The sequence below is a fragment of the Tiliqua scincoides genome, chromosome 2 (genome assembly GCF_035046505.1).
Source record: "Tiliqua scincoides isolate rTilSci1 chromosome 2, rTilSci1.hap2, whole genome shotgun sequence".
Classification (NCBI taxonomy): domain Eukaryota; kingdom Metazoa; phylum Chordata; class Lepidosauria; order Squamata; family Scincidae; genus Tiliqua; species Tiliqua scincoides.
In genome coordinates, this window is record NC_089822.1 from 108,821,033 (window position 1) to 108,845,665 (window position 24,633).

Below are 24,633 nucleotides of genomic sequence, written 5' to 3' on the forward strand. Positions count from 1 at the left end.
AGACCTCATCCTGGTGCCCTCCCTTGCATCTGGCATTCTGACATAATGCTATGACATAATTCTGACATAAACATAATTCTGACAAAAGGCTGCACTGCCTTTTGTGATAGCATGGTGAAGCTTTTCAAGAGACATACTCTCAAGCCTGCAATTGGTCTCTGTTTATGCCCCTTCAGCAATGGGCTATGCTTATTGAAACTCCACCCGGTCAAGTAAAGGCCCTATCTCCCCTTACTAATTTTACACCACTTAATGGCATTGGCTTCCCTGAAAGAAGGCTGGGACTTGTATTTGCTTAACCCATTTTTCCCTGGCCCAAAGCGTACACATTCGGTCCTTGCTGCATATATGCAATGTGGGGCAGAAATGGCTTACAACAGTAAGCAGTATTCATTAGACAGCCCTGCTGCTAATTAGCAGAACTACCCAGGGGGTTCTATGGGAAAAAGGAATTGTATGTAGGGTCGCATACTCTTAACTTTCTTTAAGAGTATTTCAGAACTAATTTCTTGCTGCACCTTCTCCTTTTAGAGCTTGACTGCAGGGATTGGCCTCTGCAGGAACCCTTGGGCAATGAGGGACAAAAGAATACAAAGATTTCCATCATAATCAGCTGTGTGTCAGGAAATGTTAGCAGGTTCTGCTGATCTCTTCCATGCACAAGCTACACCTGCTAAAATGATAGCTATCCTTGACTAAAAGCTTCCACACAAGGCCTCTCTGGCAGGCAGTGGGAATTCTTAACAGCAGCCATTCTTAACCCCCACCTTTTTGGCTACAGACCCTTAGGAGCTCTTCTCAGGTCCCAGGGCCCCCTGTCAAACAAAAAATCCCCTTCTCACAATTTTCTGACTGTGGCCCCCTTCAAATGTCCCAGTTCTCCCTAAGGAGGCATATGGCTTCTATTGAAAATTGCTGCTCTACATGGCTAACTGGAAAAATTTAAAGTTCTAATGAGCAGCTGGAACAGGAACAATGAAAACTGAATTCTCATTAATGCCTCAATCCCATCCAAAGTCTTATAAGACTACTGTATATGCCACAGCTAAGCTAGTCACTCTGTCTTTAGGGAAAATTAGTTTCCTCTGTCTCCCAAGAAGGATCCATCATGACAATGGACAGATTTACCAACCTTCGAGAGAGGAAAGCAGTCTGAAACGTGGGCAGAGTCTACTGATGGGAGGGGAACCAGTTCACATACTCCAAAAAACAGTGAGCAGACAGCAAAAGCTTGGACAGGCAAAAGCACCCCTTCCCTGTGTGGGTGGCTCAGAAACAGCTTTATAGGCAAAACTCTTTGGCAAGGTTATATAGGCTGCATTACCTGGGTTTTGTTCATTCTAGTAAGCTGGGCCTTGATTCACATATTAATTATTTAGCTATGTAAAACAATTTTGTGAATTACTTATTGAAAAGCAGCATATAAGTGTTCTTAATGATATACAGGGTGGACTGGATGAGCTGCAGATCCCTCTCAGGCCAGCAATTCTTGGAAAAAATGCAAGCAAGCACTGCTTTACAGAACACAGACCACTCTGGGACTGCACCTCTTCTTCAAGAGGAACTTTTATTGACCAACAGATCTGGAAGGAGGGCTGACTTCTGGAGGAAGGAATCCTTTGCAATAGGATTCTGTGTTGCCAGCACAATCAGCCACAACAGAAGTGAGGCTGACCACAGGCACACAAACCTGAGTTAAGAAAAGCAATCTATCATTGACAAGAGGCAGAAGAGAAAGCACCCAGTTGCAAAACCGCTTTCCCTGTGTCAGTGTAGCTTCCCCTCTGGTTGCTGCTGGAAAAAAGCTGATGAGGCAGGAGAAGAAAGGTGCTTTGGGAATGAGGGGAAGGGAAATCCAACACCAACATCCACAGTGTAAAAGTATACAAGGGGTTATTCAATTTTCTCTTGCTACAAACCTCTCACCCAGCATGGAAGCTATGGCCTAGGGAGGTCCCTGTGCAAGAGGTACTAACCTCACCTCATTATTCACTAGATGTGCCCCCACTACTCTCACCTGCTAAGGATGGAGATTGGCCCCAATCTGTGCAGGACAATCTTCCTGCATGCTTTAAAACCATGTTGTCAATACTAATGATCAAAGTCCACTCAAGGTATCTTAAGCCAACCCATCCAGCCCACAATTGTTTTATCCCACTGCAATTCATAGTTCAGTGAAAGGATTTTGGAGTGCAGGTTCAAAGCATCCTCCAGCACAGTCCTCTTTCCTCAGTTTGACTAAAGACTCCTCTCTGCATCCCCACAATAAGTAGCAGCAAATCAAGTAGTTCCTCTCTCCCCTCTCCATGATGGCCCTAGAGGGCCCAGGTAAATCCAGTGCTAAGGGGGAGAAGCAACAGCAGAGGCAGAGGAGCAAAGAACATTAAGGTGCAGCAACAATCCCAGAGTTTAGTCTTGTCCTGAATTCAGGACTGACCACCTTTAGAGTTGGTTCAGAAGCCCTGAAATCTCACAGCAGACAAAAACCGACTTTTAGAACCAAGACTACAACCACCCTGCCAGTTTTCCTCCCCTTGCTATTAGCTAACTAGTATAAAACAGCCTCCACTCTCAACATGGACAGTCATTTCAGTGCTAAAATGTCCTTTTGCCCGTGTTCAGTGCAGGCCTATTCCAGTGTCATGACTTCTTTCCAGCAGCAGCCACAGATGCGGGTAGTGACCCCCAGGTAGTTCCTCTGCAGCACTCCCAGCATGAGGAGGGACAGCCATGGTGCAACAGATTAGACTGAGAAGCGTAGACTGTGACATAGAAATCTTGCTTCTCAGACCTAGGGGTATAGAGGACCCCCTTCAAGACTGCATTATCTCTATAAATAAAAATAAATATGTCAGTGATGTTGCTGCGGCCTGGAAATCACAAGAAGACAAATTCCTCTGCAGTGGGCTTCTTTGCCCTGCCCCGCTTGCTCGGTCGTTGAACTTGCACCGTTTGCTGGGAGAACCTGGCACACAGCTCATCCAAGCCATATTCCTGGGCGCAGCCCTCCACAACTGAGAACATGGGGTATCTCTCCTTGGTAGCTGCAGAATTCAGAACCTGCAGCAGGCAAAAGGATGGATGGATTGAAACAAGTGACTTGGCACAGAGGTCATATAACGATAACTTCCCCTGGAACTAACAGGGTAAGAGTAAGTACTTGGTTCTGTGCTTTTCCTTCTAGCTTTGGGGAAGCAGAGGCAAACTTATAAAAACATGGAAGCATTACTGGGATCTCACATCTCATGCTGAGAGCTGGGGGAATACTGTAGCTGTGAATGGCCTGCATTGGTAGAGGATTGGCCTTGAATTTATATGCCCCTTCCAATGCTGTGATCCTATGAGTTATAACTCCTATGACTTACATGAAAAGTGGCATAAGCTCAATTTCAGATTTCTTGTCCTCATGAACCCCCAAACAAATTGGGCAATAGGAAGTTCCATCAGTAGCTTTCTTCCTTCACAGCTCTTCATCACTGTCTTTAAAACCAGCTCCACAAGCAGAGCACAATCCTTTTTAACTAGTCCCTAACCCCCTGCCTGAATTTCCAGACAGAAATAGGAATTCTGCAAACACACTTCCTCTTCCAACCCTAAACTGGGGACTGTGTCAAAATCATGTATTAATTCTAAGTTGTTATAATTCTTTTCTTTACAAATTCATACATGCCCATGGCAGTGTTGGATTGACCCCAGAAAAATGAAACTTGGCTGTACTTCCTCACCTGAGTCAATTCCAAGCACAGCTGCTCAAAGTCTCTACTGTGACGGGCGTAGAAGCCAATAGTGCAGCTGGGATCCACTTTGCTGAAGGCTGTTTTCCGGGGGCAGCTGCAATGGAAGGACTGGGGAAAATGTCAAGACAGCACAGGGTGACAAAGACTTGTTAAAATATGCCAGCAGCCCATTGACAAGCCACCAGTGCAGCTGCCCCATCCTCATTCCACCCATGTAGAGGTCTGGGATCAGTCATGAGCAGAGAGATGCTCAGACACAGGGACATCTAAAAGTCAGAGCTTGCTCAGGACAGTCAAAACCTCAGGTGTCTCTGGCCTAAGGATGCCCACTGATTCGTTTAACAGTACCTCTCATTTGCAAAGGCTTTTGTTACCTTTGCTATGAGGGGAAAACACAGCACTTCTCCCCAGTGACCAAACAAGGCTGAGGGAGAATACTTTGTTCAAAACCATGAAATGAATTCATGTCAGTGGTGCGACTCCCCACTTCCTCACAAAGCAGGAACTATGGTGAGAATAAGTAAGTGACCCTGGACACTATTTCTCTTAGCTTAAAAACCCCTTACTTTTTCCTAGCTGCAAAAGAAAAAGCCTGGATGTTTTCAAAACCAAAACAATAGTCCACTGTGTCTTATCAGTTTTGCAATAAAAATATCCTTTTGAAAAGCTTGACTGTTTGGAGTAGGTTTATATTTAGCATTAGGTTTAGAATTACGGCTCAACAGGGATTTCCTTTTTTTTAAAGGAAAACTAGAAGTCTTAACAGCCTACCAGCTCATTTCTTGTCATTAAAGAATGTTCCAGTCAGTGCTTCTAGTGTTTGGCAGCTCTACACAGCACCATAACTAGATCATGCCTCACAACAATCCTCTCCTGATGTGTGAAAGTTTAGGAGGCACCTGGAAGTAGCAGCCACAGTCAAGGCCAAGCCTGGCAAGCTTACTGTTCTTTGGTGCAGGATAGAGATCTATGTCCTCCTCTGATGACCAGCAGTCAACACAGCTATGTCCTGGGGCTCATAACAACCCCCACTTGGTAGGGAAAGTATTTTAGCAATTTAAGCTGTAAATAACACAAGGTTAACATAGTGCAAAGATACCACTGCACCTCATTTGTTGCCCCACAATTCTGGAGCTCAAAGTGATACTGATGGATGCTCACCTCCAGGGGAAAGTTTTCCTTGGTGCTGTCCACGAAAGGTTGGCAGTAGTGGGGGTCCAGGTACAGGAGAAAGTCATCTAAAAGGAAAGGGAAGTAGGAGGCAGAATCAGTGATGAATCCTGGGCTGCCCCATGAATGTCTGTGTGTGTCCTATTTGAAGTTGCTAAAAGAAGGGGCTATGCAACATATGACCTTACCCGTATTTTGTTCAAGGGCCAAAACAAAGTGTTCAACTAGTTTAGTCCCATCTCTCTGAATGACCATCTCCTCCTTAGCAGAGAGAGCTGCAGATTCAAAAATGGATGCTACAGTCCTACTTAATTTGTTGGGTGCTGGTCTGGGCAAATTCTTTCCATAGAAAAAGCTGGGGGGGGGGGCGGCAAGGAAGGGATTGTCCAGTCACATTCCCCATAAGCTATGGCAAATGTTCTTCAAATAGAGGAGACAAACAATCCCATATGACTATTTCACCCTTTTCCAAAGCCAAGATCTCTTCAACATTCCAACAAGGCATCACCAACTGCCCCTTCCCCCCCCCCCAGGCAGATGTTGCTAAAATAAAACAGGCAAATGACTTCAGCTACCAGGTTTAAACTGGCAGCTGGTAAGGGGAACAATGTGCTTTTAATTTCTTTATCCTCACTTGCCTAATCCCAGTTTGTGAGTTCCTTTCAGACAAGGACCTCACTGCCGAACTTTGCAAGGCTCTCCCACAATGGCCAAATTGATCTCTCCTGTTACTATTTTGCTTGATGAACGTGCAGCCAGTCCCTCTATAAACTGAGCTCAAAGTGGTATGTGGCTTGTGGGAGCGGGTAAAGGATGAAAGTGTATCAGCTACTGCTGGGTATTCTTACACTGTCTGGTAGGACTGGCCCCTGACACTGAACAGCTGGTGATATGACAAGAGCTGTCTTAGTGATTGAGTGAGAACAAGTGTGTTATTGCACACTGGTTTGGAAAAGTAACGAAGACTGCACAGGCACCTAGGTACCATGATGGAGGGCTTACACCACAACTGGTAACTTACCAAACACAACTGAGTTTCACATAAGGCATGAAATTCTGAGAACCCAGCTTCTATTTACAAAATGCAAATTTCTAGCCCTTATGACTGCCAACATGCATGAACCAATATTTTATTCATTATCAAAAATGTCAACACACTATGTTCCATTTTGCTGCTGTTCTAATGCTAGACATTGTTTAAAATGTAGGCAACTATAGAAGTTAGCATAAAATGTAGCAACAATTTGCTGATTATGCAAAGAGTTTTGTAGCACCTTGAAGACTAAATATTTTTCAGCATAAGCTTCTACGGATGTACAACCAATCAGATGCATGATGAAGCAGACTACAGTCTGCAAAGCTTATAATAAAATAAATATGTTAGTCTACAAGACTCTGTTTTGCTTTAACAGGCAAATATGGCTGCTGTTCCTCTGAAACTTGCTCAAGGTAGCTTATTGATGATTTATTTCTGATACAGAGTTGGTGGTGCCTGGCTTGAGTATGAGCACACATACTCAACTTTAGACCAAAAAAAAGCAAGTAACAACCTAGCGCTTTGGGGTATATCTGATTTCTGATACTTAGCAAATAGGCCTGTTACTTTTACACTGTTATGAGATTTCTATTATACTCTTTTGATGTTGCTACCCTGAAAATGGCTAACAGGTTAGTTAAAAACAATAAAAACAAACATAATTAAAACACAGACATGTAAAAAGCAGGAAGTACCTTGATATCCAACAAAGTAGAGTGAGTGCCTGGGTTTTCCTCCAATGATTCCAATGCAGAAATCCAGCCTCAGAAGGTCCTGCAAGGCAAGGAGACAAGGGGGACCCTTCCGAATTTAATCATACAATGTATGACTAGCTCCCTCTCTGCCTGCACACTCAATGATGGAATGAAACCACAGAACCAAGGTAGGTTGACCTGAACAGTTCACACCAGCTGGCCACCCTCACAAACCACTTTGAGCAGAACACACTGGCCTGAAAGCCTAAGGAGTGTATCGAAGGAGCTCAAGCAAACTTCCCTGCTATCTCCTTGGCAAAGTGCCTAGCAAAAATCACTTGGGGGAGGTTCAAGAACCACCTGGAACAGGATTATAGGAGACTGATGAAAACTGCTCTCCTCTTGTGTGAACAGAAATGCCTTCTTCCATTTGTGGAAGAGGAACTTAGGATACAAGCCACTGCAATGTTGGCAAGCAGCTGGAATGGACAGGCTGGTGTTCAGCCAGTTAAGGTCACTGCTGTTCCTGACTTGGTTTGTTTCATGAGAGGTAGTGTCATGCTTTGGCCACACAACAGGGTACTTTCAACAGGGCAAAGGGAATTCACAGAAATGGTCTCTTCTGCAGTTCTCTTTGTTCGGTACTTTTTCACTCCACCTCACAAGGATAAAAGGCATCACCACTGTATCTCATTCACTGCATTTTACACAGGAACAGAAAGAGGCACCAGCACGGATTCCAACCAGGAGGTGCCTGGATGTCTCTTGGAGTCCCACCATCTTGCACTCACACCCCCCCCCCCCCAATCACCTTGATACAGTCCATATAGGCAGGGTTAAAAGTTTCTCCACCCAGCCTCATGGGCACCAGGATGATGACGGCTTTCCACTCTGCACCAGCATCCTTCACAGCCCTGTCTTTATTTCTGTTAGCCAGCTTTGCCACATCCCCTTTGTACACTGAGGAGAGAGGGGAATTCAATGTTAATCCCTGAGTCCTGCTGCCCAGTCACTCCTACCATAACCCCTCAGGCTCTGAGAGCTTCCTGTGAGGACTGCTAGCTTCCCACACCCCAGTACCTTTTACCTGTACAGTCCTGAGACACATACACCACCAGACTGCCTGCTTCGGAACAACCTTCCACAGCTTTCCTGCAGGGACAAGATGGCATATACAGGTCATTGGGACGCAGCTCTACGCAACCCTATTCTCCAGACAGGAGGTCCCCCAAATGACCACCATAGCCTTTTTGTCCAAATGAAATGACAAGCAGGTTTCAAGCTTGCACAGCAGAAACAGCCAGCCGGCCAACAGGAGAACTTCTGTTTTTGTCTTGCTTTTGAGGGAGAGAGAGTATTGGTAGATACTGCTTCTTTTGCGACAATAGTGCAGGAGTTAAAAAAGCTGCACTGGACAGAATTTCCTTACTTCCACATGCAAAATGAAAGCATAAACAATGAAAAAGCTCTGAGAGCAAGTACCATCCATCCCTGTACTAAAGGCTCAGAAGGCAGAGAAGATATGGGAATTGGACAAAGTTGCTCTGGTGCTCACAGGGTGGAGCCACTGCACCACGTATGGCTCCCCTCCCTTGACTAAATGATGCTGCATCAACTCCCTACAACAAAGACGGGGAAATGCTAGCAAAGATCTACTATTTATGCTGGTGGCACAGCTAGGACTGAACATTCCGGCCCCCATACAAATATGCATATTTAAATATTTGATTTTTTTCTGCTGTGATTGTAAGTTGTTCAAGGGGCATGGGCCCAAACATTTCATTTAAAATGTTATCCACTGCATGACCTTGTGATGGGCAGGCAAGTATGACAAGTCACACAATTTTGTCCCGCCCCGATTCTTAGTGGGACTATGCTGGGATTCCAAAAAAGAGCTATCATACTTCCCTGAAACATAATAACTTCCTGCAACTTGTCACTCTCACCTGAGGATGTGAGCAGCAATAGAAGGTCCATACCAGTCCCCAGCTTTCTTCCCTGAACTGTGTCCCAGGTTGACCAGACAGTGGATCCCAAAGGGTGCTTGAGGCTTATCTGCAAACCAAGAGATAATCTTCCGGTGATAGCGCTCCTTCTCCAGTTCGTCAGGGCTGCAGGTATGGCGGGGAGGCCGAAATTCCCAGGGGGCCCTGCTCCTATCAGTGGGAATGGGAGAAGCTTGGCGCAGGCTGGCTGTGCTGGGGCATGGCAGGGAAGTAACTTTCATGGGCTCCATCTCTGTCAAATCAGTGCTGAAAAGGGCATCTGGCCAGGTCCAGTCTGAAAAGTGGAACACAGCAGACTGGACTCACACACAATTCACTCCAAACAATACCAAATGTTTAGGTGTAACCTAATGTGATGCTGCCTCAGCTGCTTAAGTTGGTCAGTAATGATGATCTACAGCAGATGTTCTTAACATTCGGAATCTCACCCATCGCCAGGAGAATTTTGAATTGCTCATGCACCCTCACCTAAAAAAAACATTTTTGCTTATTTTATTATTATTATTATTTGCTATTTTTCTGCAATTGCATTGAATATATATAGCAAAAAGTGGAACTTCAAAGAAAGATTTAACCACAGAACAAAGAAGTTGAAGATATTAAAAAAAACCACAAAAAGAATCAATGAGAAGCCTGAAAACAAATATTGCAGCCAATTAAAAAAATTAATCGTTTGTTCGTCTATCAGGGTCAAATTCAAACTTTTTAACAACACTGTCCTTGTCTATCAAAAAAGGCCTATCAAAGGAAAAAATTTTCTGAAGTCTGGGAGCAGCTCATATTGGGCCCCCTTCAAATACCCCACAGGCTAAATAATCACACTGAGGGTTAGAGACTGTGTTAAAATCTGGTGTCCCAAACCCTCATCCTTGAAAGTAGAACCCACCTGAGGACTACTCAGAATATTTGGCAATCTGGAGCCATTTGCTTCGCATGGAAATTTTCTGCTGAGCAGCTCTCCTTTGCCTGTTAATGTATAGTGCAAGAGGGCAAAGAGGCTGTTCAGAACATTCCATGCATGATTCTGAGGCAAGCTGCTGAGAGCTAAATGCATGAACTTAGTTTGCAACTTGAAAATGGAGGGGGTGGGTGGGGAGAAGAGCCATGTCATCTTCCTGGCACTCACCTCTGCCAAGGAAATGGACAAGGAGCCCCTGGGCAAGCAGCATCTGCCCACTGCGCAGCATGCAGCCCCAGCCACAGTCCGTGGTCCACATGGTGCCCTCCAACTGCTGAAATTCCCGACGATAGGTCAGCCAGATGCGTGAGGTAAAGTCCTTCTGGAAGCGCTCCATATCCTCTGCAAGGTAAAGTGTAGCTGACTCTGCTGAGTCCTTCTGGGGGTATGCCAGAGGCCGCAGTTAAGCTCAGTGGCAAGAAGCTTCACTATGTGCACCCAGAACTGCAGGCAAACTAGGCTCGCACCACAAACCTAAAGACATTTGCTGGGAAGATCCAGCTAGTTGTTTGGTCAAGAAAACCTTTCTCTACTGAATCACAATCACAAACAGATCTGAATTAGCACTATAAAACTTGAGTTGTAAGAAAATAATGGAATGCAGGAACTGACAGAGCCCACTGGGCAGTTCCTCCCCACTATGCCAAAAGTAAAGTTAGAAAAGGCAGGGAGAGAAAGGTAGCAGAGCACATTCCACTGCTGGCTTTGTTCTTCAAAGTTGCCTGCTTCTAACTGGCAATCATCTTTGGAAATGATGCCATCAGAGATGGGGGCTGAGGGGTTTCAAACCGAAAGTGACAAGGCCAGAGAGGCCATATAAAGGAGGTTCAAAGTAAAGAACCTAGAACAGCATTTCTCAAAGTGTTCTCCTAGGAGCCCTGGAGCTCCCTGAGACCCATCAGAGGCTCCATATGAACACCATATATAAGAACATAAGAACAGCCCCACTGGATCAGGCCATAGGCCCATCTAGTCCAGCTTCCTGTATCTCACAGAGGCCCACCAAATGCCCCAGGGAGCACACCAGATAACAAGAGACCTCATCCTGGTGCCCTCCCTTGCATCTGACATAGCCCATTTCTAAAATCAGGAGGTTGCACATACACATCATGGCTTGTAACCCATAATGGATTGTTCCTCCAGAAACTTGTCCAATCCCCTTTTAAAGGCGCCCAGGACAGACGCCATCACCACATCCTGTGGCAAAGAGTTCCACAGACCGACCACACGCTGAGTAAAGAAATATTTTCTTTTGTCTGTTCTAACTCTCCCAACACTAAATTTTAGTGGATGTCCCCTGGTTCTGGTGTTATGTGAGAGTGTAAAGAGCATCTCTCTATCCACTCTGTCCATCCCCTGCATAATTTTGTATGTCTCAATCATGTCCCCCCCTCAGGCGCCTCTTTTCTAGGCTGAAGAGGCCCAAACACCATAGCCCTTCCTCATAAGGAAGGTGCCCCAGCCCCGTAATCATCTTAGTCGCTCTCTTTAGCACCTTTTCCATTTCCACTATGTCTTTTTTGAGATGCGGCAACCAGAACTGCACACAATACTCCAGGTGTGGCCTTACCATCGATTTGTACAATTGCATTATAATATTAGCCGTTTCGTTCTCAATACCTTTTCTAATGATTCCAGGGATAGAATTGGTCTTCTTTACTGCCGCCGCACACTGGGTCGACACTTTGGCTGACATGGCTGACATCTGCTTGGCATTACACCACTGTGCACACACTGGCACTCTAGGGCTCTCCAAGACTCCATTTAGGAGTATAAAGGGCTATAGAGACCAAAATGTTTGAGAACCACTACCCTAGAACAAGGGCAAGTCTGAGCTCTGAAGGAGAAAGCATCACCGCTGCCACCGCTCCAGCCCCAACCCTGCCCCTAAAGCATCTCACCATCTTGTTCCAAGTGGTAAGTGTATCCAAAGAGATGAACAGGGGAGAGCTTGCTCAAATTGGTTTTGGTCTTGACTGTCCAACCTGAGGAGGAAAAGGAGTCAGGAAGGTCAATCACAGGTCATGTGACACTGCAAGCATACAAGTCCGGGATTCCTTTTTGTGAGTTGGTGTGGCAATCCAAGGACTTCCTAGCTCTCTGAATCAGCAACCTCCCCCATTCTTTACTTTTATGAATGTGAGTCTGTAGCATTCCTCCAAACATAGCTCTTTCCACTTCACTAACGGGGCTTGTTTGTTTTCAAGGAATGAAGGACAAAAGTATTTCCAGCCCTAAAGTGGAAGGCAAGGAAAATGGTCTGAGCCAAACTAACAGCCCAAGCTGACAAATGTCTTCTCAGAAGTCCCATTATAGTAAATGAGGTTTACTCCCAGGTAAGTGTGCACAGGACTGCAGTTGAAGAGGCTCAAACTGTTTTTTTGCTTAAGTGGGTGGACTGGTCAACCAACTCTCTCTCTCTCTCTCTCTCTCTCTCTCTCAGTAGTTCTCGAACCTTTTGGATGAGAATCTACCAGGACCCACCAGAAGTGATGTCATGGCTGGAAGTGACATCATCAAGCATGGAAATTTTTAACAATGCTAGGCTTTAATCCTTCCCACACTTACCCAGGAGTAAGTCCCATTTACCACTATTGTTAAAAGCATATACAGAGTAGCCTGTTAAAAGGACAGATGTGTAACATTTCCCAAAATGCGATTACATATCATGGTAGCATCAAGACTAATACTTTAAAAATAAAATATTGAAATGAATGGGGACCAACCTGAAATTGGCTCACGACCCTCTTACTGGGTCCCGACCCTCAATTTGAGAAACACTGCTCTAGAGCAGGGGTGCCCAAACCCTGGCCCTGGGGCCACTTGCAGCCCTCAGGGAGCCCCCAGTTTCCAATGAGCCTCTGGCCCTGGGTACTGGCCCAACACATCTGCTCTTAGCGTGAGTGCAACTGTTTGACCTTTTCCTTGAGCTGTGGGATGAGGGCTCCTGCCACTGCTTGCAGTTTCACATCTGTAATGCAGCAGAGGCAGCAAAAGGAAAGGCCAGTCTTGCTTTGTGCAAGGTCTTTTATAGGCCTTGAGCTTTTGCAAGACCTTCATTCATTCATATAAGTTCATCTTTAATATATTCATTTATATAAACGTATGTAAATTTATTCAGATTTTAAATGTAAATTAATTCTTTTTTCCCCCGGCCCCCAACACAGTGTCAGAGAGATGATGTGGCCCTCCTGCCAAAAACTTTGGACACCCCTGCTCTAGAGTCCTAAAGCAAAAACGACAGAGAGCTCAGCTTGCATGGCAAGCTCAAGAAGCAGCAGCAAAAGGTCTAAGCAGCAACCGCCAAGACCTGAAGGACAAGCCTTAAGGAAAATTTGTAGTAGAGGAGCAAGAGGTTATCCTAATGAACCTCAAATGAAGTGGAGTGAATGGGGGAGTCATGAACATCTTGCTCAGTCATGGCATATTCAAGATAGTGGGTTAAGACTTTGTTGTTTCCACACACACCCCAGCACAACTGTCTATCTGGAGGGTAACAACCCTTAATCCAATGTTTCCCAATCTGTGGGTTGGGACCCATCAGTAGGTCACAAGCCCATTTTTGGTGGGTTGTAGAAAGTTTTTAAATTTTTTTTAAAAACCTTGCAAGCACACTTGCCTGGTTTGTAGAAGAAAATAGCTGATATGAGGTAATCTTCATACCTCCCAATTAAAATGTCACCTTTTCCCATTTTCTCTAGTAATTGGTATGCAGTAGATCCCATGTGAACCCAGTTTCAGCCTTTTATCTGGCCTGGAAGTCCCTAATTGCACATTTTGCATCTTGTTCAGCATTCTGGGTATCCTGGAATGACTGTAAAGGTTTGGGAAAACAGTCCTTGAACATTTCTAGGAAGAATCAAGCAAACATCTACACATGTACAAGATGTAAGGTTTCTAGCAGCCTCAGAAGCACAGGACCCTATTATTAATTAATTTATCAATAGTTTGCAAAGCACTGCCTTAATCTCTTGGACTTGGTGGGAGGGCGGCGTTAAAAGATTAAATTCTTATTTGTTGATATATGTCACAAACACACTTGATCCCCAACTAAATTCAGAATACAGTAGAACCTCTTTAAGTCCTCCTTTAAGTCCATGTTGAAATTGGTCAACATAGGGAGGTGGTCAACATATGGGGAAAAAGGCATTTGAATATTATCATATTTAGCTCCCAGGACAACAAATGCAAGGCCAAGTTATTATTTAGATTGGATTTTTAAAAAGTTTTATTGCAAATATCAATGAGAATTGATCCTCTTGTGATGCTTACTATTTATATCATCTACATCTATATCAAGAGACAGAGAATAAACAGCCTACAATCAGTGTTTTTAAAAAAACCCTGAAAATTCATAAGCGTAAAAAAAATTGTAAGTTAAAAAAAATACTTGGTTTCATAGCAGACAGGCAGACCAATGCTATCCCTTGCCACCCCATAGAATGTAGCATGTTACATAGCCCCAACAGTTAAAAAAACAACACTTTTTTACTTAGGCTGCCTGGCCTCCACTGGGTCTCCTCCGATTCACTAAATGCCAGAAGGTGTTTGATACGGTCCCTCACTAAAACTCTACAGTCAGGGAATAAGAGGACAGGTCCTCTCATGGATTGGGAACTGGTTGAGGACCAGGAAACAGAGTGGGTGTCAATGGGCAATTGACAAAAAAAGTAGAGAGAGGTGGAAAGTGGAGTGCCTCAAGGATCTGTCCTGGGACTGGTGCTTTTCAACATCTTCATAAATGACCCGGAAACAGGAATAAGCAGGGAGATGGACAAGTTTGTGGATGACACTAAACTTTTCTGAGTGGTGAAGACCAGAAGGGATTGTGAAGTGCTCCAGAAGGATCTCTTCAAACCGGGAGAACAGGCAGCAAAATAGCAGTTGTGTTTCAATTTAAGTGAAAGGAATGCACTGGTGATGGGAACCAAAGTGAAAGGACAGTGGCTTCACTATGTACATGCAACCTCATCTCCCTCACAACTTGGTACATGTCCAGGTACAATCGGCAGCCAGCACAGGTCTGTCGGTTATGTGCAGTATGCCCACCTATAAAAACCCTTTTGCACACATGCTAGCAGGCGTAGGGGAGGGATTGTCACGTGGCTTCTTGCTTTTCCAAGATGGGACAAACCAGACAAAACACAGGCCCACAGTATCGCGTTCAGTGGGCAACTTATGGAGGGTAAATTAACACTCTGTGCAATGGCCAAAGTGGTCAAGATACAACTTACAGAGGTGGTCAGTATAGAGAGGTTGGTCTCCCATAGAGTATATGCAGTGCCTGTCCATACTGTGAAAATCAGGTCAACTTAAGGAGGTGGTCAATATAGAGAAGTGGTCAACTTTGGAGGTTCTACTGTATTTCACTAAGCGGAACAGATCTCCCTGCTCACACACACATACACACACACACACACAGTGAGCCACTGTTGTGGTTCAAGAAGCTGATGGGGAGGTAGCAGCTACTTAGATGAGGTACTTCTAAACCAAGCAGCAAGGCATGCAAAGGGAGTCAGCAATGATATTCCAGGACATAAGAGAACAGAAGCAGGACCTGTTCACCTAGTTAGATTTCTTTCCCCCCATGGCTGATTTGAAGAACTAGGAATACTGGTATGATGCGTGGGTGCTTTCCCACACACATTCAGGTATGCATGTGCTCTCCCAACTGGGTGTACATCCTTGACAGATTAAAATGCCAACAACATCGCTCAAACTCCTACCACTCAATCTCCCAACCTTACACTGATGTTGGGTAAACGTGCCATGATAGTGCAAAGCCCCAGTCTGAAAACCTCTGTCCTAAGGAACAATTTTCGAGCGTTTTTCAGACAGTGACATGTGATTGAGGGAGACAGAAAAAGGAGGGACAATTCTCCAGGATATTCTTTTGCTTTAAAATCAGCAACCACTAAAATAAAATTCAACAGAAGAAGGGTGACTACATTCAGAAGAATATGCCTTTACGGGCAAACTTACAACACAATCTTAATGCTGCCCTGAGATGGCACAAGTCCCTGCAAACGTTCCATAAAGCATGTTTGCGACTACTTGGGAGCAGGATAAGCCAATGCACAGGTGTCCGCTGGCCTAGCAGAACCAGACCTGCGCTTGGACAAGGTGAGTTTGTGCCAGTCTGGGCAGGCTGGGACAGTGTGTGGGAGAGAGCAGCAGGAGGAACTGAGACAGGGAGGGTGTGTTTTAGGGTAGGGGACAGCAGCCTGGGGAGCAGATTGGGCCTGGGAGGGGGGTGGAACTGGCCATGGTGGCACAGGCCAGAACCTAACCCCAGTCCCAAGCAGCATTACATGGGCCACTTGGATTTGCACCCATGAAATCGTGGGCACAGATCCAAGTAGCCCCATAGGGCTGCCTGTGGTGCTTTTCAGGATAAAGGGAATAAAATCCCCTTACCCCAAGTTATGCCCCAGCTGGACCAAACCTGTGCTTTAATACAGTAGAGGCTACTCGCACATGTTAGGATTGCACCCTTAAGGACAGCCATTGATTAAGTCTGAATGTTATCTCTCACATTTGTGTTAAAATAAAGAAGAGACCTTTTGCTTATTGAAGATTCTAGCAAATGCCTTTGGCAGTTTTGGATGGACATTACAGAAACACAATATGAACCTAGACATAATATATTTGGTACAGTTTAGAATGTTCCCACCATTTATTGGAGTGCCCTGCTCACCATGAGACAAGAGCTACAGTTCTGCTCCAACTGCCTTCTCATTATGATTCTTGGTCAACTAAGAAGAAAAACAAATCAAGTCCTTACTTGCAAAAAGGGAGTGAACTGTAACAAATAAATCAGCTTGATTTGGTCTTGCAAATGAAAAACTGAGACAAATCTCTTTAGTCATGACGTAGTTTGGTTAAAGGATAACCAACTGGTTTGTTTGTTGTAACGGACGTATTTGCCCTCATTGGTTCTGTAAAGTTACACTATGATCTATCACCAAGGCAATAAATTAAAATGAAACTGAAATGTTTAGGAAACAGCCACTATTAAGGTGGCCATGAAGTCACCAGCAGTTTAATTGACACCACACCCTCCAATGCAGGTGGAGAACTTTGGTGCAGCCAAAGAAAAACAAGCTAGGCAAGCGGTTTCCAGATTAGCCAAGTGCCAATCCCCTCCTATATCCCAGACTCTTGCTTATTATGCCTAGCCGCTTTCATATGAGAGCAGGTCTTTGCCATGAAGGTTTCAACAATCAAAGGGCTATTAAGGATTTCAGGCATCATTATTGTGCTAGGTTTTTCCCAGCTCCGGACTGATCCTCAAAGATCCAGAACAACATGCTAGCCGAGGCAGCTGCCAGAAAGCCTTCCCAACTGAATGTACCTGAATGTCAATGCTGTTAGATATCCAAAGATGAAAAAATATATATCCTCTCCATCAATTCCCACTTGGTTCTCGCAATGGACTCACCATATTTCATATTGTTCCAGACAGAGAGGAACTTGCTTTTGATCTTGTCCACTTCGTCGGGCTCGGTGTGCTGGCTGTGTGCGGCACCCCCTCCAGGGAAGAGCCCTGCATAGGTCCCTCTTTGGCTGCTGGACCTGGGATTAAAAAGTTGCCGTCCATCTGGGTGGCGCAGTTCATCCTGGCTCAAGTATTGCACTGAGGTGGGTGACACGGAATTCATTTAACTGGGACCAGTGCAGGGTGTGTCCGTGTTGGGGAGCTGGGATAAGGTCTCCAAGTTCATTGCCAGGGACGCACAGCTACAGACAACGAAAGACAACAATGTGAACCATAGACAAGGCATCTGAGGAAGCACAAAGTGTAGAGACTTGATTTGCAAATGAGTCTTGTGCTAAGTCCTCTGTCCTCTCTCAGCCCTGGACAGATCTTTGCCCCTCTTTACTCCATGACATGCCCTAAGGAACACCAGTATTTAAGTGATGCTAGACTGGAAAGTAATAACAAAAATTATATTGGGACGTGAGGTCCTTTGACAGCAGGTGTGAACAGGGTGGAAGAGAGAGCTGCTGCAACGAGGCCCAACAAGGGTTCCGTTCCCTTTTCTACCAGTAGATCTAGAGCAGGGACGTGTGGTGGTGGGGGGCAGGTGAGGCACAGCCTCTCCACTGGAGTCCTTTGAAAAGCACCCTCACTGTGTGAGGCACTCAGGCACATTGTCTGAGGCAGGGACATGTAGTGAGTGGGGAGGCAGAGCCTCCCTACAGGAGTCCATTGAAAAGCACCACCACTGTGGAAGGTGTGCAAACGATGTGCGCGTGGATTGTGTGTGCTTGGCTACCTCACATGGCAGCAGTAGTTTTTGAAAGACTTGGTGGTGGGAGGCTCTGCCTCCCCTGCCTCCCCACCCACTGCATGTCCCTGCTTTGAGGGAACCATCAGCACTTGTGGGCTACTGATAAGAGTTTCAGAAAGCCAAGCACATTAAAAAAAAGATGAAAGGCACTCAACATGAGATGACAAAGCGGGCAAAAAAGGACAATGCTAAACTATCTGTCAAATATGAAGAAGCTAGGGGAAGGCAACTGTTTGCAGCACCCTGGAAGCCAGGAAGGTTTAACGCTCCTGCATCCTGGGGGTTTGCCCGCCTTCTCCAAACAGGCATCAGGGGCAGGACAAGTGTGGGGTGAGAGAAGAGGAACCGAATGGTGCTGGGTCTGGCCAGGCTGGCAGAGGTCAATGAGGGGGGCAGAAGCAGCAGCGACCCTGCTGCAATGAGGTCCTACAAGGGCTCCGTCCCCTTTTCCACCAGTAGATCCAGAGCAGGGACGTGGGGCAGGTGGGGGGGCAGGTGAGGCAGAGCCTCCCCACCGGCGTCCTTAGAAAAGCACCGCCACAGTGGGTGCTTGGATGCCTCCCACGGTGTTAGTGCTTTTCGAAAGACGCTGGTGGAGAGGCTCTGCCTCACCTGGCCCCCCACCCGCCCCTGACCCAGAGGCACTGGACAGGGAGACTTCGCCCTCTGCAGGGGGCGGCCAGCACCCTCTTCCTCTACCCCTTCCCTGGTCCTGGCACCACGACATGCCTCCCCACGCCCTGGCACCTTCCCCCTCGCAGCCACACACAGCCAAGACACCCCCCCCGACCTGGGCAGACATAGGATGGACCCTTCCCCGGGCGAGTGGCCGCCACGCCCGCCGGTCACTCTGCCATGACTGCAGGACCCCCCACCACCGGCAATGGCCAAAGCGCCGCCGCCATCTTAGATCCCGGAAGCAACTGAGGCCACCCAACTGTGGGCGGAAGCGCTTCTCTGCCCGCACTCACTCGCAGAAGCCCTCTCGCCTGTGCCCATAGAGGTAGAAAGGGCAGAGTCGGGCAGGGTTCTGCTTTCCGAGTTGCTCTGGAGTTTACACTGTGAGTGTACAGTAGATGCTAGGGAACTATGTCCACACACACCCAACATTCCCTTAGGTCTTTTATTCCTCCCTCCCCAGGGCGTTAAAGCCCAATTACTCAGAAGTAAGTCCCACTATAGTCAATGGGGCTTACTTCCAAGAAAGTGTGGATAGGATTGCAGCCTTAGAGCTCAAGCCTAGGCATGTCTACTCAGGAGTAAGTCCCATCAGAGTCAATGGAGCTTACTCCCAGGAAAGTGTGGACAAGATTACAGCCTCAGGGCAAATCCTATCCAACTTTCCAGCACTCATGCAGCCATGCCACCAGGGCATGCGCTGCATCCTGTGGTGTAGCAGCGGGCAGGGAGGTCTCCTCAGAGTGAGGGAATTATTGTTCCGTTACCTCAGGGCTGCATTGCAGCTGCATCAGCACTGGAAAGTTGGATAGGATTGGGCCCTCAGTCCTTTGTTCTTTATACATTTTAAAGTGCAGTTGGTCTGCCTGCAAGACAATGGTGTACAACAATGTTTTCTCAGTGTTTGTCCTCCAATACCACTTCACGTGGTCCACCTATTCAAAGTACCACTGGAAGTAACTGGCTATGACATCATTGCCAGTTACTACTGGGTTGGGAGGGCAAATGTGAGGTGACAAACACCAGTAAGAAGCTCAGGGTGGACTGGAGGGCTTTTTCAAGCGCAGTGCAGAAAAGTGTGCTTTGGAGCTGAGCCTCCTACTGCTGTTTGTTGTGTCACATTCCTGGTCTTGCTGCTGAGCAGCAAGTGTCCAGGGGTCCCACAAGTACTACCAGACACCACTCCAGTATCACTGGTGTACAAGGCATTGGTGTACAAAGATGTGCTGGATTTGGTTTGAGGGGACAGTTTAAGAGGATGTAACTTGGATGTAAAGAGGATGTCCTGACTTGTAGTGGTGATGCTGGCTGGAAATCCAAACCAAGTTCCACCCTGTCTCTGATCTCTGCTAGAGTCAAGCACATTGCAAGGCTATAGTAATCCACAGCACAACTTCCCACTAAGGGTGTTTTGTTTTTTTTTTAATTAAAAATGCATAAAAACACAAAATACCACCTTTTTGGTGTTAAAATATCTAAATAAAAACACAGAACACCACATTTTGGTGTTTAAGATATTTTCCAGAAATTAAAATAGATTACTTTTCCGGTTAGAAATAATACCATGGCTGGATCTGCTGATGCTGTATCACCTATATCACCTACCTAGTACACTTTTAAAGCAATTATAATTTATATTTATAATTTATTAAAATGAACCCTTGAAATAAAAACACCTAACTCCACAATTTGCTATTTTAATGAAGAAATTTTGGAAAAAATATCACACACACACAAAAACGCTTGTATTCCCCACCTCTCAGTATGAGGCTAATTAACCATGATGGTCTCTCTCTCTCTCTCTCTCTTCCACCTCTATGCTGGTGGGGTTGTCATTGTGCCCATGTACACTGAGATATGCTGGTGCAGTGATTTTCAATATTTCTCATCTCACAGTACACTGACAAGGCACTAAATGGTCAAGGCACACTATCAGTTTTTGACAATTGACAAGGTACACTGTGCTGCTGGTGGGGGGTTCACATCCCCCAATGGCCCTACCAATAAATGACCATCTCCCAAATTCCTTTGGCACACCTGGAGGCAGGGCCCCTGAGAGGAATTTTATCAGGGAGTACAAAGTTTCTTTTGGGCCCCTTCCCAAAGAGGGAGGGGGTGAAACAGAATGGGAGTTGTCAATGGAGTGGGCAGATTGGGGGCAAAACAGGCAGGGGGAAAGTGGCAACAGCTGGAACAGTCTTTGGAGACTAGGGGCTCAATCCGAACCAACTTTCCAGTACTGGCATAACTGTGCCAGTGGGGCATGTGCTGCGTCCTGCAGTTGGGGGGCAGACATGGAGGCCACCTCAAGGTAATGTAATGTTTGTTCCCTTACCTCAGAGTTGCACTGCCCTTACCGTGGTGCTGGAATGTTGGTTAGGATTGTGACTAGGTCTACCAGTCTTCCCAATGCAGAGCTCAGGTCTACCTACCTGCCCAGCACTGACAACTAGATAGAGGTACAGAAAACCAGAAACACTCCTAAATCTTTCTAAAATCTTTCAAATATAGAAAATCATTGCAGGAGATTAGTATCATTGTGTTTAGGCTCACACTAGAATGGAGAGTGTCATATGTACACCAAAACGGACTTCTGCAGTAGCTGCAGTCCCACAGCTGTGTCACTGAGCTCCTCTACACTCCTTCATGGTAAGCGGATCCACAAGCCAAAGACCTACTGTAGCAGATCAGTTTCCTCCCAGATGTGACACTGTTAAGGAATGTATACATTCCTAGGACTTATGGCTGTAGTTGTTGCTATGTGCTCATGGTAATGCCCCCAGCATTCCACATGGGCAGTGAGTCTGGGTGAGATTGAAAAATGTAAGATCCCAGGAAATTTCTGGACCCCCTCCTTTGGCTCCTGAGTCCCCTTTCTGACCCTGGGCCCGGGTACAAATTACCCCCTTTACCCCCCCCCCCGTCTGAGGCCCTGCCTAGGGACCATTCATGGCACACCACTGCTCCACAGCACAATGGTTGAAAATGACTGCGCTGGTGCATCTCAAAGATAGGATTGAGCTGTCAATGAGATACATAGCAACAGCTTTTTTTAAACCTCTAGATGGGGCTCTTCTGCAGACCTTGCTAAACTTGGTTGGCTTCTGCACTAAAACTACACTAATCTCTTTCTGGGTTACAAAGAAGCAGCTGGTTCAAATCCCCTGGGTGCTGGGGATAAGAATAGGCCCTCAGTTTGGCTGTACTTGTCCTAAGAGGCGACTAAACAGCCACCTGGTAGATGGGACTCCTTAGCCTGGGAAGGCAGCTCATCTGAGAGAAGGAAAACTCTGATCCCAAACCTCCACTGCCTTGTGGCCATATCCAGTTATGGAAAAGACTTCAGGAGTCAACCTTGAGGCAAAATCTGGAGCCGGAGTCCCTGAGGCAGTTCATGGCTGAACATAGTCACGTTCTGGCAGCTCCTGCGAACCAACCGTATTGGCTTCTGCCTTTCCATTGGATCATTTCAGGGACGTAGAGAGGGGGAATTTGCTGCATGGGAAAAAGTCTATCCTCCATATCTACTTTACCCAGGCTTCACGCACTGGAGAGGACACTCTGTTCCAGAACCACCATACAGAGCGTGATACCATAGTCTTGGTATCTGAAGGATATCTGAAAGAGACTGAAGGATGCCAACATGGTTCAAAGAGATCTGCAGTACTAGAATAATTACAATAAAAGAAAGGGAAAAAAGAGAACAGCCAGAGGCGCAGTGCATAAACTTTTTAAATAGGTAGGTGTGGCTTGGACCCATTTCGCATTATTTGATTGATATATCAGCTCCATCTGTTGTTGCCAGAGAATCAAGAAGCTTTGCCTGTTTTGTATCTACTGTTTGGAAGAGAGTTAGATCCTGGGTGCAAAGTTTCATCCTGCCTTTCCTTTGGCAACCCCAGACTATTCCTGATAGCATCTACCATAATTGCAGCACAGAATAGTTCTCTTCAGTTTCTCCCCTGCCCTTCCTCCCAGTTAGGCAGTTCTCTTCAAATTTTCTGAAACCTTTTCAGTTTTGCACTTACCAGCACTTCTTTTTGAATCAATAAATCCTACAATGATCTCTGTTGAAAAGCAGAGAAAGGGAGTTAGCTGAAGTGAGAGTTAGGAAAATAACCTGCTGTGATTCTCATGATTAAGCCTTATATTTTGTTTAAATGAGTGGCTCTCACACATTTAGCACCAGGACCCACTTTTTAGAATGAGAATCTGTCAGGACCCACCAGAAGTGATGTCATGACTGGACGTGACATCATCAAGCAGGAAAATTTTTAACAATTCTAGGCTGCAATCCTACCCACACTTACCCAGGAGTAAGTCCCATTCACTATCAATGTTAAAAGAATATACATAATAGCTTGTTAAAAGTACAGGTCTGTAACATTTCCCCAAATGCAGTCACAAACCATGGTAGCATCAAGTCTAAAATAATAAAAATAAAATATTGAAATGAATGGGGACCCCCCTGAAATTGGCTCATGACCCACTTAGTAGGTCCCAGCCCACAGCTTGAGAAACACTGGTTTAAATGATACTGATATTTTAATTACTTTTAATGTGCTGATAGCATATCCTCATCTAATGTGTTTCATGACCCCAAAAAGTTGCTTTTCTCTATGAATAATACATTAAAAAGTTACAGTTCACAATTATTTCCCCTTTGGAAGTGTAAGTCTCTCTGAAAAAAAACCGGACACCTATAAAGCACAATCCTGTCATGTTTACTCAGTAGTAAATTCAATTATATTCAATAGGGCTTACTCCCAGGAAAGAGTATAGGATTGCAGCCTTTTATGACTAATATTTTACACGAATGTGTGTGGGCACAATAGGGCCCCCTCACACACACTGCCTGAGTTGCACCCTTCTAGGGATGGTCGTGATCCCACTTTGGGTGTCCATTTGGAAGAAAAGCAGGGTATAAATTAAATGAATTAATAAATAAAATACTGCCCAGTCTATGCTCAGCTGCTTGGTCTCCTGCACAGACATCCCAGGCTTGAATGTAGAGCTCCATATTGGCACTCAGAGGAATTCATTTGCAGTGGCACATACTGTAGGACAACACAGGAACATAAAAAGCAAGACTTTAGGTAGCTTCCAGTTCTGGGATCCTGTGTCTTCAATGTGGTTTTTTTTTTTTAGAGCAGGATTTTTTTTCTTGGTACAGAATTAGGAATTTTATTGTATTATTTCTTACTACAGGTCAAACTTGCAACAAAATATTACAGTGTAACCCCAGCCCCTAAGATGAGCACTCCTTTTTTGGGCTCCAGACTGCATGGAATAGGTCAGGAGCCTTGTAGGAGAACAGACATTTCTTGAGGAGAGATGGGAAAAAGAACACCTTTTCTCTTTCCAGTTCCCTGGAGGCCCTCTCTTATAATGCTAGAGCAGGAATGGGCAAACTTTCTGGCAGGAGGGCAACATAATCTCTCTGACACTGTGTCAGGAGCGGGGGGGGGGGGGGAGAGGAGAAATTTACATAAATGAATACATTACAGACAGAACTTATAGGAATGAATGAATTTTATTGAGCTTAGAACCACATGAGAACTATGAACTGTTTGCCACACACCTCTTGCACAGTGAAAACATACAGACCAAGCCAGAAACCCTGTCTAGGATGTTCCCTGACTATGCAGACACCATCAACTCTTTGTAGAGGCCTGTTTCACTTCCAAACCTATAGACCACCTGAGCTCAATACTAGAAAGTATTATTATCCAGCCATAAAATTGCAAGAGAAGCAAAGCTTACTCATGACTAGGTGTAGCAGGATGCAAACTCAGGCAAGTGAGGTTGGGAATTGACAATCACCCATTAAATAATTATTTTCAATGAAGATATACAGTACAGTTGCATCATACACATATTTAACACACATGAGTTCAATTACATGTGTCTAGCAAAAAATAAAAAGAGAAATACAACAACTTACATAGCACTGGTAATTCTGCCTGACATTTCACTCCATGAGTATAATGGAGTAAGTATGGACCAGACAGGTGAATCTGCTATTCCCTGTTGGTTTCAGTTCTCATGTACCTCTCATA

General features: G+C 45.5%; 1 protein-coding gene across 1 annotated transcript; it reads right to left on the reverse strand.

The window, feature by feature from the left end:
• Positions 1-1,550: 1,550 nt before the first annotated feature.
• ATG4D (autophagy related 4D cysteine peptidase) lies at positions 1,551-18,819 on the reverse strand. Its single transcript, XM_066617371.1, has 11 exons — positions 18,687-18,819; positions 17,044-17,342; positions 11,504-11,587; positions 9,771-9,944; positions 8,585-8,918; positions 7,726-7,790; positions 7,450-7,598; positions 6,639-6,717; positions 4,899-4,975; positions 3,726-3,845; positions 1,551-3,060 (listed from the first exon to the last, which is right to left on the reverse strand). Exons 2-11 carry the CDS (start codon positions 17,261-17,263, stop codon positions 2,878-2,880), a joined length of 1,485 nt encoding a protein of 494 aa, XP_066473468.1. The 5' UTR covers positions 17,264-17,342; positions 18,687-18,819; the 3' UTR covers positions 1,551-2,877.
• Positions 18,820-24,633: the final 5,814 nt, after the last annotated feature.

What these genes read in the sequence shown, in the direction of transcription:
- ATG4D (XM_066617371.1), bottom strand. Translation starts at nt 17,263, where the DNA reads ATGAATTCCGTGTCACCCACCTCAGTGCAATACTTGAGCCAGGATGAA. An exon ending in CCTATATGGACTGTATCAAG is followed by an intron (nt 6,718 to 7,449) that starts GTGATTGGGGGG and finishes CTTGCCTTGCAG; the next exon opens with GACCTTCTGAGGCTGGATTT. An exon ending in AGGAAAACTTTCCCCTGGAG is followed by an intron (nt 3,846 to 4,898) that starts GTGAGCATCCAT and finishes CATTTTCCCCAG; the next exon opens with TCCTTCCATTGCAGCTGCCC.